The 17,674-nt window shown below is 38.2% G+C and overlaps 1 protein-coding gene across 1 annotated transcript in view; it reads left to right on the top strand.

Moving 5' to 3' along the window:
• The first annotated feature begins 2,388 nt into the window (after positions 1-2,388).
• The window catches only part of Hyal5 (hyaluronoglucosaminidase 5), a 29,639-nt gene continuing 14,353 nt past the window's right edge, over positions 2,389-17,674 (top strand). Inside the window, exons 1-2 of the mRNA NM_001024321.1 lie at positions 2,389-2,499; positions 16,013-17,166. Coding sequence (NP_001019492.1) covers positions 16,213-17,166 — 954 coding nt within the window. The 5' untranslated portion in view covers positions 2,389-2,499; positions 16,013-16,212. The remainder of the gene's footprint in view (positions 2,500-16,012; positions 17,167-17,674) is intronic.

The raw sequence follows: 17,674 nt of genomic DNA on the forward strand, positions 1-17,674 counted from the left end.
TGATCATCCGTCTTGAGTTTCATTTGTTCTAGGCATCTAGGGTAATTCAAGCATTTGGGCTAATAGCCACTTATCAATGAGTGCATACCATGTGTGTTTTTCTGTGATTGGGTTACCTCACTCAGGATGATATTTTCCAGTTCCAACCATTTGCCTACGAATTTCATAAAGTCATTGTTTTTGATAGCTGAGTAATATTCCATTGTGTAGATGTACCACATTTTCTGTATCCATGTGGATTCTATATTAATCATATGTTTTGTTACTATTTCATTTAAATGCTACTTACTTGCATATAACTTATTCTAGTAACCTAATTCAAAGGATTGTTTGATAGATTGCATTTCTCTGGTCAGAATACTATTATTATTGGAGAGCAGGATTCTGATTGATAATATTGGATTAAAGGGAGGCAACTTAAAGGCTGATCTTAAATAGGATGTTTTCTTTCCTGCTCTCTCTTAGTAGTTAAGTGGAAGCAAAAGAATGCAGTTCACAGAGAGGCTGAGTCAGCCTGATGTACCTTTTTTGCAGGTCATCTTTCTGGATCACAAAGTTTGGTTCCTGCGACTCTTCTTTAAAGTAGAAAGCATCATCAGACTTGTTCTCTTGTATCATGAATTTCCCAGAGAGTTCCACAGTTTAGAACTGAAAATACAAAGGGAAATGGGAGTTTTAGCTTGTAGAATATAGGACTTTTTGAGAAAGTAAAATGTATAGTGGAAATGAAAGAAAGCATGAGAGTCAGATTGCTAGGCTTGTTTAACTGATCCATTTTAGTCAATGCTTCAAGTGTCAAGTCTCTTCTCTGTCTCTCAGGAATGTTCTTCCATATGGGAGGAATTTGGTTTGTCGGGGAGTCCTTCCCACATTTATTGTTCCTTTGTCATCACATCATTAGCTCAAAATACCTGTGATGGCTGTTCTGGCCTATCATTTTGACTAGATCTGGAATGAACTACAATCTAGATATGGAACACACATCTGTGATTCAGATCTTGAGGCATAGTGGCCATGAAGAACATAGACCCAGGCAAGGATATTACATGCCTTTATTCCCGGAGACAGAGGCAAGCAGATCTATGAGTTCAAGTGGTGCAAGTTCCTAACCCAGGTGTGGTGGTACACACCTTTAATCTGGTTCATATCTTCTGTTGGAGGCCTCCAAATGGACAATGGGAAAAGGAAGTGTTTGATCCTCTTAGCCTGCTTGCACTTACTTGCCAGCACATCTGTTAGAACCTACTTCAGAATTCTGGCTTATGCTACTGAGGACCAGCTGAAACATCCAGCCTCATGGGACTGAGCATGATTCTTGGACTTTCCAATCACCGTTGCCCAGTGTTAGGTTAGTTAGATGACAGATTATAAGTCATTCTAATAATTTCCCTTAATATATATATAGACATTCCATAAGTTCTGTGACTCTAGAGAATCCTGACTCATACAATGCCTAATACACCGAAACGGCATAATCTGTGGTGAAGTGTTCTAAAGCCCTTCATTTCCTCTAAAACTTTAGTGTAAGTTCTCTTAAAGGTAAAGCCGAATTAATGCCAGGCAAAAAGAATCTGTTTACAGTAGTAAGAGCTATGCAAAGGGAAGGGTGGACATTAGGAGAAAGTGCACTGAAAAAAGGCAAATGTAAGCACACTGGCCAAATTCAATAAATTTATCTTCCAACCTTTTGAGTATGTCAGCCCAATAAAATGTTTGTATCTCAATTGTCAGATGGATAGTGCTAGCGTCTTCCATTCACATGTATAAAATAGATACTTCATGTCCTATATTCCAGAGTAAAACAGTGTTTTGATACAGTGACTTGTACATGTTCTTCTGTGTTAAGTAGTTATATCTGCCAGGTGACAAATTTGGACCATAAGCAAGAAACATTCTATAAGATCTTCCTGTCTGGTCATAGATACCATCCCTTCATCCATCTGCTTCCATGAGTTCACTTGGTGATCATATTGGTAGGGACTACTGTAGTTCAGCTTTTTGATACCAGCTAGATTGGACTGATCATGTAACATAACAAAAGTCTAGACGACTGTTGTATGGCAGAATAAAAATTGTGCTTCCCTTAAGACAACTGTCAGGCTGATGGGAAAACTAAGTTTGAAACAAAGCCGATCCAAGATCAGAAGTTGAGCAGAATAGATTAAGGGGAGAGGAAGAAAGGAGATGATTTGTCTTAGAAAAACATTTTCTTTCTCAAGGAAGGCCGAGTCTAAAAGAGACAAAATAGAGAAGGAAGTAGTTTCTTGATGTGTTGTCTTAGAAAAATCTGTCTACTTTGTGATGTCATATGCTTCCAGGACCTTGAGCTGATTCTGAAATCCTTTCTATGAGGTCACCTGTGGAGATGGCATTCCATCTGGTCTGGGTATGCCGGAGACTCTAGCTAGGCCATGGTTCACATGAACGTAGGAGGAGTATCTTTTACTATAATGAAAGGGCAGGTGGTGAGGAGTTCTGCATAAGGTCCTTTCCAGCAAGGTAACAGTGCACGGTATTTCCTAAGCTCCTTCATATCTGCTTGACTTCTTGGTTGAAAGTGATGGAAAGTATATACTTTATTCACATATCATATGCCCCAAATACACTAACTAGTTCCTATATAGCGCAAATCTTGGCATCTAATTGTTCACTCAAATGCCTGGGAAGTCTGTTCAATCTGGGATGGAAGATTTGGAGATGCTGCTAAGTGTAAAGTCCCCCAGACTATTTCTGCTTCGTAACAGAAGTTTTCATTTTCATAAAGGCCCATTTTGGTTAAGTCCACTTCATGACTGGAATTCTTCCCCATAAGCATTCTTAAATTTTTATGTTTATGATTATTAAGGATGTTATCAGTTGTTGAAAATTTTAATCCAGAACTGAGGTTTCTACCTTTCCTTTGACCATTTAGTTTCTGGATAAAAAGCATACACAGCCCTTATATTTACAATAAACCTTAAAGAGCACAAGCACTGGCCAGATATCTACCCTCTATGCTATTGGATTCTACTTTCCTATTGATAACCTCAAGTTATTTCATACTATGTTTCTTCTGGGCTGCTTTTAACTCCAACTGGCAGCCCCCAGGGCCACATTTTAATGACTCACCTAACCTATGGCAACTTCTTCTTCCTTCTCCACCTCCTTCTTCTCATGGTCCTAACCTCAAGCCCAGGATAAGTAAACCCCACACGTGTCCGTTCTGCCCACCTGTTGACTGTGGGCATCTTTATTTATCAATCAGAAATAACTTGGGGGCAGAGTCACTTGAGTTTATGTGCAGAATCTAGGTCTTGGGGGCTCAAACTCAGCATTACAATACACAGCAAGACCAAACCTCAACCATCAGTTATATTATTTTGAGTATAACTGTTTTGTACAAAATAGTGTAACACTTCAAGTATAACTATTTAGTAACAGAATAGTCTGTTACTAACATCTTTGTCACTATCACAGTGTGAGCATGAATACTTGGGTTATATTCAGCCCATCCACTGCTCATGCAGGGAATAACTTAACGGTGTCAGTATCCCAATGCAGGAGGTAGATGCGTATATGATCATATGGAATGTCAGGGTACTCTGACATCTCATAGGAGCAGGATGGTTTCCTTCTGAAAGTTTATTATACTTAGTGAAACAGCAAAGAATTTGGCCAAAAAGTGAATACTGGAGCAGAATCAATTACGTTTTAGTTCCTTAACCATCATTTGCTTGTATGTGTATCTTATCCAGTGAGACATAATGCAGACCCATGAGTCAAACCAAATAGATAACAAGTTGATTTTCTGGCACAGGGTATAAACTGTCTGCCAACTGTTTGACCATCTTATGTATTTTTTCCCCAGATATCCCCAAATGTAAATAATATTAATCAGGAAAAGTAAGCTTGCAAACTGGGCGGAGGAAGGAAACAAGGGGTCAACTGCTAGCTACATACAACAATGACTTTTTGTCAGTTCTTTTATTTAAAGACTTTTCATTTTCCCAGGTACAAGCTTGATGGTGGATAAATTGTGACCTTAGGAAAGAGAAGGGATAATTTGAAATATTTATATTTATAGTATAATAATAATAGTAGTACATGCCCATTGCCAATAGGGCTATCAGAAAAATTAAAACCCCCTAGGTTTCAAATACTATTATGAGCACGGCAGACTCCAAAATCCTATATGGAGTAGTGAATTGGTGCAGTCTCCTTGTTTGCCAGTGGGCACGTTCTAAGCGATAGCTTAAATTTAATTGTCTACACGTCATAGGTGGATATTTGGGAGGCTTACATAAAAATTTCTTGCCATTGGCTGACACCGACATCTTCAAGATGTCAGCTGTACCTTTAGGAGTAAGTAGACTACTCTGACCAATGATGCTTCATCCTGGTGAAATCACTTACCTCTGAAGTTCTGTGACTTGGGCCAAGACATTGATCTCATAGGTAGATAAGTGAAAAACAAACAAACTTTATTTAGAATTTTTATGTGCCCAGGAGAAATTCAAAGAAAAAAAAACTGTAGCCAAGATCTCAACATACATTTTAAACAAAAATGTTTATGAAAAATTAACAAGGCAGAGGAAAAGTTTCTTGAGGAAGTGACTTACAGAAAAGCCCTGGGATATATGTGGGTAAAGCTATCTGACAAGAACCTGACGAAGGTTTGATTGCACAAATTCATTTTAGCTTCTGCTTGCAGTCAACAGTTATAGGATTTTCTTCTCTTTCATGTACAGGGGAGGGTACTCATCACATGAGAAGTATTATCTCCTGGGGGGCAGCCAGAGAGCCCGTCCCTCAGCACACCAGAGCATCATCTCCTGTGGGAGGTCAGAGAATCTGTCTGTCAGCCCATAAGAAGCATCAACTCCAGGGGGAGGTCAGAGAGTCTGTTCCTTGTCTGCTTTTGCTCAGTCCTTTAAAAGAGACTTTAGTTCCTCTAAAGTAGCAAGCATTGTTTTAAGGTATGTTTTGAACGCCTCCAGAAGTGTGATGCCTAAGTATTTTGTGTATACTATTTTCCTGCACTGTCACAAAGAAACCTTTGTGCTAGTTATCAATCACTCATGTCTTACAATTAAACAAAGAAAAGCTCCAAAGTATAATGAAGTTGAATATCTGGGCAAGGCGGCATTAACATTTGGTCTCAGTTACCTGTCAGTCCTAACCTAGAACATTTGGTTGGTAGTTAAATCTGTAGTTTTTACAGATATTATTCAGGTACTAAGCATTAAGGCAGGTAAGAGTTTTATTCTGGTTATTGAAAGAACAAGTTAAAGAGAAGAAGTAATTTGCCTTTGGCCAACTAATTAGAACATGGCCACTTTTATAACTCAAAAATGTGTGTTGGACCATGAAGACTTTGTCTATCAAAGTGTTTTGAATCCATTCTACATTCTACACTAACAGTATGTCTTTTGCACTTAATACACAAACATTATTATTCAACTAATATTTTATAATATATAAATTGGGTTCTCATCTATAGGTCCGGATTCACAGTTTCCTCCTTGATTTGAGAATTTTTCTCTTCTCCAAGGCATGCCATAGAAACTTTAACTGCCCTGAACTTTGTCCTTGAAATTGTCCATAAATTCTTTGACTTCCTATGTCTGATAAGAGGTCATAAGACTCGTTTTTTCCAGACATTGCTTGCGTGGCGCAGTGCATGTTGGAACTGTGTACAATGAGGCCAAAGAACAACAGACTTGGCTTGGAATTTCTCTCTTGGATCACAGGTATCAGGATGTACTCTGCTTGTATAATTTTATTTTGACATATTAGTCAATGGTTCTATGAAGCCAATGCAATGGAGTCCCCCCCTGAAATCAGAAAGGACAAACTTTTGGAGGTTTCATGCAGAAAGTTTTGGATGAAGATTTACACAGAGAGGGTGAAGCTCTGATTGCCCCACCCACCCCTCACTCCATATTGTCTTCTGTCCTCTGTAGCATTTATATGGCTGACTGTTAAGCTTATTTCTTCGAGTCCTGGAAATTGTTTATGAAAATGAACAAAACCCAAGGAAAAGGCTGTGGGAAACTTGGTGGACAGCCAGTTAGTTGGTCAAAAGCACAGACAAAGCTACCTGCAGTTTTCGAATTCCATCTGAATTGATGGGTCTGGACCCAGCTGTCAGTCAAGAGCCCTAGCTCTTTCAAAGTGGGGTTTTTAAATTTTTTTAATTTTAATTTTTTAGATAACACGCTGTGTCTTCTCTCTTTTCTCACTGCCCCTCGCTCTTGCTTTGGATTGTGCTGCTGTCAACTTTAACAGCTCTGCAGTCTCTAAAGTAGAAGTTCTCAACCTGTGTGTTGCAACACACACCTCTGAGGTCGCCTAGCAGATGGTGCAGCGTATGGGAGATTCACATTACGATTCACAACAGTAGCAAAATTAAGGTTATGAAGTAGCAATGAAGTCATTGTACAGTTGTGGGGAACAACACAAGGAACTGTATTAAAGGGTCACAGCATTAGTGAGGCTGAGAATCACTGCTCTAAATTCAGATTTGTGGCAAACATGCTTTTGTGTCTTGACCTAGGAATTCACAAACCTCACATTTTCCTAGAGATAAAGCCTAATCTAACCACATACATTCGTGTTTATAATTCCAAATGTTAAATAGCATTTGTTCTATTTTTTTTTTTGCTACAGTCTCATCTACACTGGCATCACCAGTAAGTATTTCTCATTCCATTTTATGACACGAGCATTCTAATATTGTCTCACAGCATACCATTAGTGATGGGAAAAGGTTGGCGGCTGGGACAGTTATTAAAATATAGGATTAGGTTAGTATACATTTTCTTTAAGATCTCTTCTAAGGTTGTAGCTTCTAAGAAGCACGTTTATGTCTAAGACCAAAAACAATTGTTAAGGATATAATATTGCTTATGTAAATTTAAATCTATTAATATTTAAGATGTTGGTATAAAAGCTTATATCCCACCCCCATGTATACATATAAATGTATGTACATATGTATGTATGTATGTATGTATGTATGTATGTATGTATGTATGTATCTGCTGAAACTTAACCCTCAAGGAGATGTTTAGGTATGGTTGCAATTGGTTAAGTGATAACTATGAACCCAGAACTCTTATAGATGGGCTGAGTAACACCGTATAAGCCAGGTCACAGAGAGCTTGCTTGCTCCTACTGTCATGTGAGAGTGGCTTGCACCTTAATCTTGGTGCAAGATAAAAGTTCTCTTGTTCTTCTCACTTGAGTCTATAATTTTTAAGATTTATTTGCATGTATATATGTGTGTTTGTGAATGTATACAACACATGTGCTGGTGCCTGTGGAGTCCAGAAAGGGTGTAGGAGCCTGTGGACTGCTGGTCATGAGATCACAAGGTGCCCAGAACTGAAATCAGGTGTTTCAGAGGTGTAGGACGTGCTTTAACTGTTGAAATATCTCTCTAGGTTCCAAGCTGTCATACTTCATTGTAATACCCCCCCCCATAGACTAATTTCGACATAATGATTAAGATTTCAAGCAAGAAATGTGCATGTTCTTTGATGTGAGGTAAAAACCATTGAGATGAGAGAAAAGGAAGAGTTATTTGGTGCAAGTGAAAGACAGGAAATATTCTGCAGACACGGGAAGGGAAGGTTTCCTCTCTCCTCAGAGGCTATTTGAAGCATCTCATCAGGTGAAAAGAGAGAATTTGAGCAGAACACTTATTGTGAGGGCTGATGGTATAAAGACAGTGTTTCTCTGTGTAACAGTATTTTGTGCTGGAACTCTCAACACATATCTCTGGCCACTGCTATGGACCTACGGCACCACCTCAATGAAAGGGGGAAGGATCCAAAATATGGTTCTTTTCCAATAATGACAAGCCAAGCAATACTTTCCTTGACATTTTGAAAACACCCATTCTAATATTGTAAAACAGAAATTACATTTGCTTACACAGTAAATGCTGATTGTTTTTTTAAGGCCTACTGTAATAAAATGCAGACATTTATCTGTCAGTAACTTAAAACGCTTAGCAGTCAAAAAGGCAGCCAATGGGAGCTGCCTTTACCATTGGACCCTGGAACTCATTTCAAACATTAATAAAAAAAAATTTACAACATTCTTTTGTTAATGTCTCATTCTTGCTAATCTTCCCTGCCACCAAACACAAACAGCGACTCACATGCCACGCACAGCAATACTGGTCTTTCTGCCCTATCGTAAAGAAACATTGCAAAACATTCTTTCTTTGGTCAAAGGGCTGCCTTATCCTTAGGACATAACCAATAGACTGGAAGCACTTTTGACCTACAGAGACACTAGAGGAAAACTTACTTATTTCGGTAGTAAGTTGCCTACTTTTCTTTCTCTACTGTGATCTAATAGAGAAAAAACAGCTGTGGTTGGGGACAATGATTATCAAGCTCTGTGTCTGTAATTGCCGCATCTTCTTTTCCTGTGATACCTTTGGTTGTGTGAGTAGCGCTTCTGCCATCTAGTTGTCTGTGGTAGATGGAGAACTACATCTTGGGCTTTGAGGACATTTAGGCTTTCCAAACACACTTGGGACAACATTCAGAAAGTTAAGTCAAAGGTACAAGGTGCCACCGATGAGGAAGAAGGATTAGAAGTCAACTAGAGAAGACAGTAGAAATGTAGCATTATACTAACTTTTCTTGTTGAGTCAAGTTTGTGAATTCTTGCCAAATTATCTAAAAAAAGATGTTTCAAGAAAAAAATTGTTAAGAAATATCCTTGTTTTCAAAACAACTTGCACTTTTCCTGCTTATCTTTAAGAAATGATTTATTTTGAATTTATTATGAATGTACAAGCACGTGTTTGTGTGTGTGTGTGTGTGTGTGTGTGTGTGTGTGTGTGTGTGTGTATGAGAGTGCAGCCCATGGAGGTCAGAAGAGAGTGTTTGATCCCCTGAACCTGAAGTGGCAGGCAGTTGTGAGCCACACATTAGTTCTGGGAACTGAACTCAGGTCTTCTGTAAGAGCCATTTTTCTTGTCCTTTTAATCTTGTTTCTCTACAAGCTGGTCTGAAACTGTAATGCTTAACTGGAGGAACATATCTATCTTTGTGTTGAAATAAAGGAGGCTTTAGAACTCTGTGCCCAGTGTCATTATAGTCTAAGGACAAAATACTGGAGTCTACTCTCACGTGGATTTTTATTTTTGCTTTTTTTCATTTTAAGGAATGAGTCGATGTTTGTGGGTATGAGTCAGATGCAGTAAAAATTCCCTGTGACGCTGTGACGCTTCCAAGGTCTAGGTGCTATTTTGTCAGACCTGTGATTATGCCTTTATCATGTACAGGTGTTCTTTTTTTTTTTTTTTATTAACTTGAGTATTTCTTACTTACATTTCGAATGTTATTCCCTTTCCCGGTTTCCGGGCCAACATCCCCCTAGCCCCTCCCACTCCCCTTCTATATGGGTGTTCCCCTCCCCATCCTCCCCCCATTACCGCCCTCCCCGCAACAATCACGTTCACTGGGGGTTCAGTCTTAGCAGGACCCAGGGCTTCCCCTTCCACTGGTGCTCTTACTAGGATATTCATTGCTTCCTATGAGGTCAGAGCCCAGGGTCAGTCCATGTACAGTCTTTAGGTAGTGGCTTAGTCCCTGGAAGCTCTGGTTGCTTGGCATTGTTGTTCATATGGGGTCTCAAGCCCCTTCAAGCTCTTCCAGTTCTTTCTCTGATTCCTTCAACGGGGGCCCCGTTCTCAGTTCAGTGGTTTGCTGCCTGCATTCGCCTCTGTATTTGCTGTATTCTGGCGGTGTACAGGTGTTCTTGAAACTGTACGGCCCTGGAGAGTGTGGTCAGGCCTTGTGAGTGGCCTCAGCTCAGCATTCGTGTTCTTTTCTATGCCCGCAAACCCTAGACTCTTTTTGTCACTAAAAATGTCCTCTTGTGTATCTCGGCACTTACTAATATTTCTGAAACGTTTCTTTAACGTTTCTGTTTATCATTTCAATGGCAAGTGACGAAGGCAGCCTGCAGTTCCTAACGGCATCAAGATGGTGGTTTCATGGATGAAGAACATCACCACACAGTACTGTGATGGTTTCTATTTCTTCATTTTGTCTGTATTTCCTGTATTTCTAACGGTGTATTACAACAGAGCACTCATTATGAAAGAAAGGATTTGTTGTGAAAACAGCGGAAACCAATGCAAGGCATCGCTCCCTCTTGTTTGGTCTCCTCTGCCACAGCTCCCTTCTTCTGATCTATCTCTACGGTGTGCACTTTCTCTTAAAATCTTGTACATTTCTCATGTGTATACAATACAACTTATAAAATCAAACCGACAAACAAGCCAAAACCGAAAAGCAATAACCAATCCCTCTGCCAGAAAATAAAACAGAAGCCCTGATCAGCATCCCGGTGACAGAGCGGGAAGCTTTGCGATAATTTTTCCTACCCTAGTGAAGGCAAGGAACTCTTTCAAATTGGCCCTGGAAGATTCAGTTTTACCGTTACATCTTATTTTACTTTCACTCTTTATTTGAAAAAAAATATGATAGTTGGATCCGAGATTAGCTCAATAATATTTAGATGGTCAGAAAAAAATGAACGTTTATAGGTCTGATATTTAATTGCTTAATCATGTTCTTAACACGCCGTTGTGTAGCAAACCTTGCAGTTGTATATTTTACTTTAATAAGCATTTAGGCAGTAGTTCTGAACCTTTGTAATGCTGTGTGTGACACTTTAATACCGGTCTCATGGTTTGGTGACTCCCAACAATGAAAATTGTCCTTGCTACTTCATAACTGTAATTTTGTTACTGGTATGAATTGTAATGTAAATGTTTGTATTATACAATGTTCTTAGGTGACCCCCGTGAAAGGATCATTTAACCCCCAAAAGGCTTGAGCCCCACAGGGTGAGAACCACTGATTTAAGGCAGCATCGTTATCTGTTGCTTCACTATATGTGTAACTGGTTCTCATTATCTGCATAAATTCCATCAAGATACAACGTGGTTTTAAACTGTCACAGTTAACTTGAAGTGACTGTATATAGTTGCTCACTTTAGAGATTTTTGAATACATAATGGTAACTATTATATTGGTAAGTGAGTATACATTGCTTTACAATTTTATTACAAAATAATTTTGGGATTTCTCAGACAAGTGATGCCTGATTCAAAGAATTTAATAAACAAGTACGTATTCAACTGACTTCTTCACAGAAAGAATGAGAGTTATCTAACAAGGTTTTCAAGTGTGTTCCCTTCTTATGCTTCTAAATTATTTTGAAAGAAAATAATTTGTAAGGGATGCAATCAACCTGTCATTACTTGAGAAGACACTAAGACCAGCCCATTTCTCACCATGAGTGGTGGAGTGGATGGTTGTAGAGAAGAAGGTGACTGTCCCACTGGGGGTTGGGGAGTATCAGGACCTAACTGGTGCGTATTGAGAAATTTACTCATTGGATGAACAAGAAGAAAACTTAGAAGCCAACAATAGTAGAACACAGGTGACACATCCCTACTTGAAATGTATGAAACTGGAAGGTCTTCAGATCTCGTTTTATAGTTTAAGACTATTTGAATATACATAGGAATATATCTTAGGAAAGGGGCCAAAGAAATAGGAAATTTTGTTATTTTATATATACGAAGTTGAATGTAAATTTTGTACAGAACTTAAAAATGTTTTAATTCATGGAATACATTTTCATGGTATAAAATTTCCCACTGTGGATTCATGTTGGTGCTGAAAATGTTTTATTATTTGGGAGTATTTTGAATTTTGTTTCTTTTTTTCCCTAAGTAGGCATGTTGTACCTAGTTGATAGGGAGCATAAGGCCATTTGTTACCTGGGATTAATTAGTTAAGTTTTTAAATTTTAGTTTTATTTTTAAAATAAATTTCTAATTGAAATAGAATTACTTTATCTGTTCCCTTTTCTTCCTGCAGTCATTTTACCTACTTTCCCTCAAAGTCCTCCCATAAACCCTACTCTCAAATTGGTGGTAGCTTCTTTTTATATATGGTAGTCTCTCTCTCTCTCTCTCTCTCTCTCTCTCCACATATATATATATACACACACACACATATATATACACATATATACACATATATATACACATATATATACATATATATGCTACTCTCTCTATATATATGCTTTATATGTGTATGTGTATATAATTATAAATAATTATTTAATACATATTTGTGTATATATTTAATATGCTATATATTCTTTAATATATGAAGAATTAAAACATTTAGAAGTCTATGTTATTTAATATATATTTTAAATGTATTTCTTTAATGTGTATCATATATACACACACACACATATATATATATGTGTGTGTGTGTATATGTGTATGCACATATATATGAATCCAACCTAGTGAGTCAGTTTTTTGTTTGGTGAATTCTTTGTATGTGTGCATATGGTTTCAAGGTTGATCACTTTGTATTGAATAACTAATAAGGGAACTAATCCTTGGGAAAGAGAAATTTTCCTTCTCTTAGCAGTTAAAGTCCTGTAGTTCTTTGTGTGACCCTGTGAAATTTTTCTCTTCTTCATTAACACATCCATTGATATTGCCAGTGTTCCAGTCTAGTTTATTCAGACATTTTTGGGAAAGACATTTTACACAAGACTTTCTGGTATCCAAGAGCCATGTATTTGCTGTTGTGATCTTCATGGCCCCTCTTCCATGATGACCCTTGAGCAGAAGAGATACAAATGTATTTACTGGGGCTGAACTGTCCACATCTGTTGATCTCTGTGAATTGACTCCAGATGTGCTTGTCTGTGACAATCTCCGTTTACTGTGAAGAGAGGCTTCTTTGCTGAGGTGTGACAGCTACCCTTAAATGTGGCTATAGGGATTAGATATAGTAATTATCTTGGTCTAGAAAGTAGCAGGAGCAGGTTTTTCTAAGGTCCTCACAGGCCCTGGGAAAGCTGAGTCAGTTTCCCATACCTGTCCTGGTTTCCCTCTTATTGAGTACATCTTAAATCCAATGAGACAGCTGTTGGTTGGTTCTCACATGTGAGTGTCACAAATTGTACATATCTTACCATGCTCAAAATTGTCGTAATTCATAAGTATGCAGGTGGATATGACACACTCTCTTGGCAGCTTGCAGAATATTTTTCTGGAACCAGGAAAGATAGACCATATGAAAGAGGCTTTAGGTCAGACCCAGCTCAAATCATTTGAGTTCTGTGCCCTACATGCACAGTGTCTTCAGCACTAGGGACCAATCTCAAGCCATGAGCAGCAACAAAGAGCTACATCTATAACACACACACACACACACACACACATACACACACACACACCTACACACACACATACACACACACACACACACACACACACACACACACACACACATATATATTTCAGTCACTTGGATTAACTTGACCAAACATTCAAAAGGATATTTCTCATATCTGGTACTGGAGATTTTGTTTCTGAAGAACATTATTAACCCAATGGCTTAACTTCCTACACACCTACACACACGCACACACCACACACACACACAACATGCTTCACTGTATGAGAGAGAATATAATTTTAGGTAGATAGGAAATAATGCGATTCCTTGAGGCTTTATCAAAAAATCTTAGTGTTATTATTTGCCCTCCCCCCTCAATTGCATTGATCATCTTCCTTACTCACCAGTTGGACTTCTGTCTCTGTTATTCAGTTTCCCACTTCCTGTCACTTGCATTCTGCTATTCCCTTCCCAAGCACCCTCTCTACTTTGGCCCCTTTATAGTTTCTTAGTTATTTTCTGGTTATCTCATGTGATATACTCACTTCTGAGAATTTGGAGCTTGGAACTGCATGTGACCCATGTCAATCTCCCTGCACAAAAATTAGTTTCAAGTGGATCAAAGACCTCACTTTTAATTGAGGTCTAAACCTGCTATAAGAAAACATAGACAATACACTACCAGATACAGGATTAGAGAAGGACTTTCTGTGAAGGATTCCATTTGCCAAAGAATTAGAGCAAACATTTGACAACTCGGAGCTCATAAAACTGAAAAGCTTCTATAAGGCTAAGGAAACAATAAACTCCCAGAGAGTTTTTAATAGCTATACATCTGACCGAGAATTAATACCAAAAATATCCAAAAACAATAGGTCAAGGAAACAAATGACTCAACTTAAAATGTGGGCTAGAGAGTTCTTGATAGAAGAAATAAAAATGGCTGAAAAATACCTCAAAAAGTGCTCATTATTCCAGGAAAATACGAACTTAAATGTCTATGATTTTACATCACCTCAGTCAGAATAGCTATGGTCAATAATAGTAAATGCAGGGTTGGAGACTGATGAAAAAGAGGACCTCTCCTTCCCTCTTGTTAAAGATGCAATTTGTCCATCTACTCTGAAAATCAGTATAAAGAATCTTCAAAAATATCAGTGTAGAGAATCTTACAAAAAACCTAAAACTATATCTACCATATGACTCAGCTATGCCAGTCTTTGGGATGTGACCAAGGGGTTTGACAGCCTATTTCACAGATATTTGCTCAACAGTCACACAAGCCACCCTCTTAATAACAGGCGGGAAATGGAAGCAACCTAAATGTCTTTCAGTGGATAATGCCCGTGTCTGTCTCATTTTGGTGTTCCTAAGTTTTTATTCAATTTCTTTCTCCCACCTACTGTCATTCAGTCATTGATGTCGACACTTGCTATGAATTACTTTGTTCTTTTACTTTACATTAAGATTTTCTACGTTTTACATAGGGAGGTCTGACAGAGTTTAATGGACTCCTTAGAGACTTCACACGCTCTAAACATGAGGGCATAATTCCTTATGTTTAAAACATGAGAGTAATGAAGGGCAAGATTTCCTTTCATTTGATTATTTTTGAGGTTTTTTTTTTAACAATGAGGATGAGTAGATGATTTGCCATGATAAGTACAGCATTTTACCAAGAAGGATATAATGTTCATTCTGTGACCCATAGAAGTATACTAGCAATGTAACAATAGGGAGAGCCACATTTTCCTCCTAAAATAAAAAAGTTAAATGTGTGATAGAAGTGGTGAGTTTTATAAATGCTAAATGCTGGAGTACATGCAACTCAGTCTCTTGATTCTTGGCTCAGACTTGTCTGTTATATGACAAATTACTAATAATTCGTCAGTTGACCTAGGAATAAAATGCAAATTTGGTTATCAAACCTTATTTAGTGTTCAAAATTTATTTCTTGTTTTTACGAATGTAGGTTAGAGTCAGTTCCTTTTATGAAGACAGAAAGCAGCTTGTTATTTTAACAAGCGGGCAATGCTGTAAGATTTGGTCTGGCAGCGTTCTATGGTGTTCTTAAAGTTGTCTAATTTGTTGCCTACATAAAAAGCAACTTTTGCTTTCTCCCTTGCTGCTGTTAAGAAAACAAGTGCAGGTGAATAAAACGAAAAGAACGGTGAGCCAGAACGGTGGCACACAGCCCAAATGCCAAATGCTTGGAGGTTAAGAAAGAATGAGCCCCAGTTCCAGGTCAGCCAGAGGAACTTAATAAAGCCTTGCTCAAGCAGGCATTGACTGGGAATGGCATTAACTTAGCAGTAACAGTATTTGCTTAGCATATGCAAGACCTTGGGTTTAGTTCCCAGTATCATTCTCACAGTTACATATGCAAATGAATCACAAGGCAAACATTTTCAATTGCATGAGAAGTTGTCTTCGAAATTTGGCATAGATGACATAGAGTGGGCTTTCAACACGGATAACCAAGAACTTATTCTTTTTAAATTTGTCCTTGCTAAGGCATATAATTGACAAAAAAGGGAAAACCAAAACAGTTACATTTAGTTCTCTACGGGATCAGATGTGATTTAACTGTTACCGAATTTGTATCATATTTAAGAGAAAAAAAAGCTTACTGATTTAAACACACTAGGAAGTTCTGTCCTTTAAATTGAGTTAAAGTGCCTCTAAACAATGTTGAAGACTTAGTAGAGTTTCCAACTTGGCTGTAATAAATTATTTATTTATTTATTTATTTATTTATTTATTTATTTATTTATTTTTAGTTATAGATTATACAACTTGTCACAAAGCATCCCTGAAAAATGAAGCAAGACGAATAATAGTTCAATGAAGAGCAGCCATCCCACTTTCATCTCCCACAGTGACCTCATATCAGTATCTTTCTCATCTTTTGCACTAGATATTTGAGAGATCAAAGTGAATAAGAAGTAATAAGTGCTTGGATACTAATTAATTCTCTGCAATGCGAGTGTTGTGTTTTAAACACTCCTTCTTTGGGAGCCTTCTTGAGTCCAGTGGACTACCCCAGACTCTATTAGTCTTCCTTTTGATTCGATGTTGCTTGACTGTGGATTTTAGGGCACCCCCACTTATCCCTAATGTGCCTTTCCTCTGTGCCTGGAATGCCCCAACTGAGTCTTGTGCCACGAGGTTTAATCAGCCACTAGATCTTAGTCTGTTCTCTTTAGTAGGAAGCCCCAGAAAAACTGCCATAGGTCATCCTGTCACAATATTTTATTCTGATCGTCTGGGTCTCTATCCTCACATAGATGAAATGCACACAGCTTTTCATGGAGGTATACCCCAGCTGGGGTCTCTAAAATCTCATTTGGAAATAGCTAAGGGTGACATCCATCATTACATGCCAATAGACAATGTGGGCTTGGCTGTCATTGACTGGGAAGACTGGCGGCCTACCTGGTCAAGAAACTGGAAATTCAAGGATATTTACAGGAATAAGTCTATTGAGTTCGTCCAGCAACAAAACACACAACTTAATTTGACAGAAGCTGTCAAGAGGGCTAAACAAGAATTTGAAGAGGCAGCAAGGAATTTTATGGAACAGACTTTAAAATTGGGAAAATTACTTCGTCCAAATCACTTATGGGGTTTTTATCTTTTTCCTGATTGTTATAACAACAATTTTCAAGATGCCAATTACAAAGGAGATTGCCCTGATATAGAAAAGCAAAGGAATGATGCTCTCTTCTGGATATGGAAGGAAAGCACAGCCCTGTACCCATCCATCTATTTGAAGAGCAGCTTAAAGTCATCCCCACTGGCAGCACTCTACGTCAGAAATCGCGTACAAGAAGCCATTCGCATGTCTAAAGTAAAAGACCCTCATAATCCACTTCCTATTTTTGTATATTTCCGCCCTGTCTTTACTGACCTAACTTTCCAGTATCTGGAACAGGTAAGCAAATCAAGGTGTGGCAGAGATCATCTTTACAGACTGCGTTGGGTGGAATTTTATTGTTTTAAAGGATGAGATTTAGTATTTATTATTTTTCAATATATACATGAAGGAAGTGTTCGTTTTAATGTAGGCAAAAATGAGAGTACTTGAAATCTTTTAAAATTAAAAGTAGAAGTTTTGGTGTGGGTAAGTGTTCACTCACCTCAGGTGTCATTCCTTATGAGATAACTAGATAAGCTTTTATTTTTTTGTTTTGTTTTTGTTTTGTTTTGTTTTGTTTTAATTCAGACCCTCTTACTAAGACCTGAAGTTTGCCCATGAGGTTAGTATTTCTGGCCAGTGAGCCTGGGGGTGGGGGTGGGGATCCGCCTGCCTACCTCCCCTGCACTGTTTGCAAGCTTGCATGTATGCAGCACCATGCCCAGTTCCATTTCTATAGCATGGGTCCTAGGGGTGGAACTTGGATCTCCATGTTAGCACAACGTCCATCTTCCCAGCTCTGCAC

The sequence above is a fragment of the Rattus norvegicus genome, chromosome 4 (assembly GCF_021556685.1).
Source record: "Rattus norvegicus strain SHRSP/BbbUtx chromosome 4, alternate assembly SHRSP_T2T, whole genome shotgun sequence".
In the NCBI taxonomy this organism is placed as follows: Eukaryota; Metazoa; Chordata; class Mammalia; order Rodentia; family Muridae; genus Rattus; species Rattus norvegicus.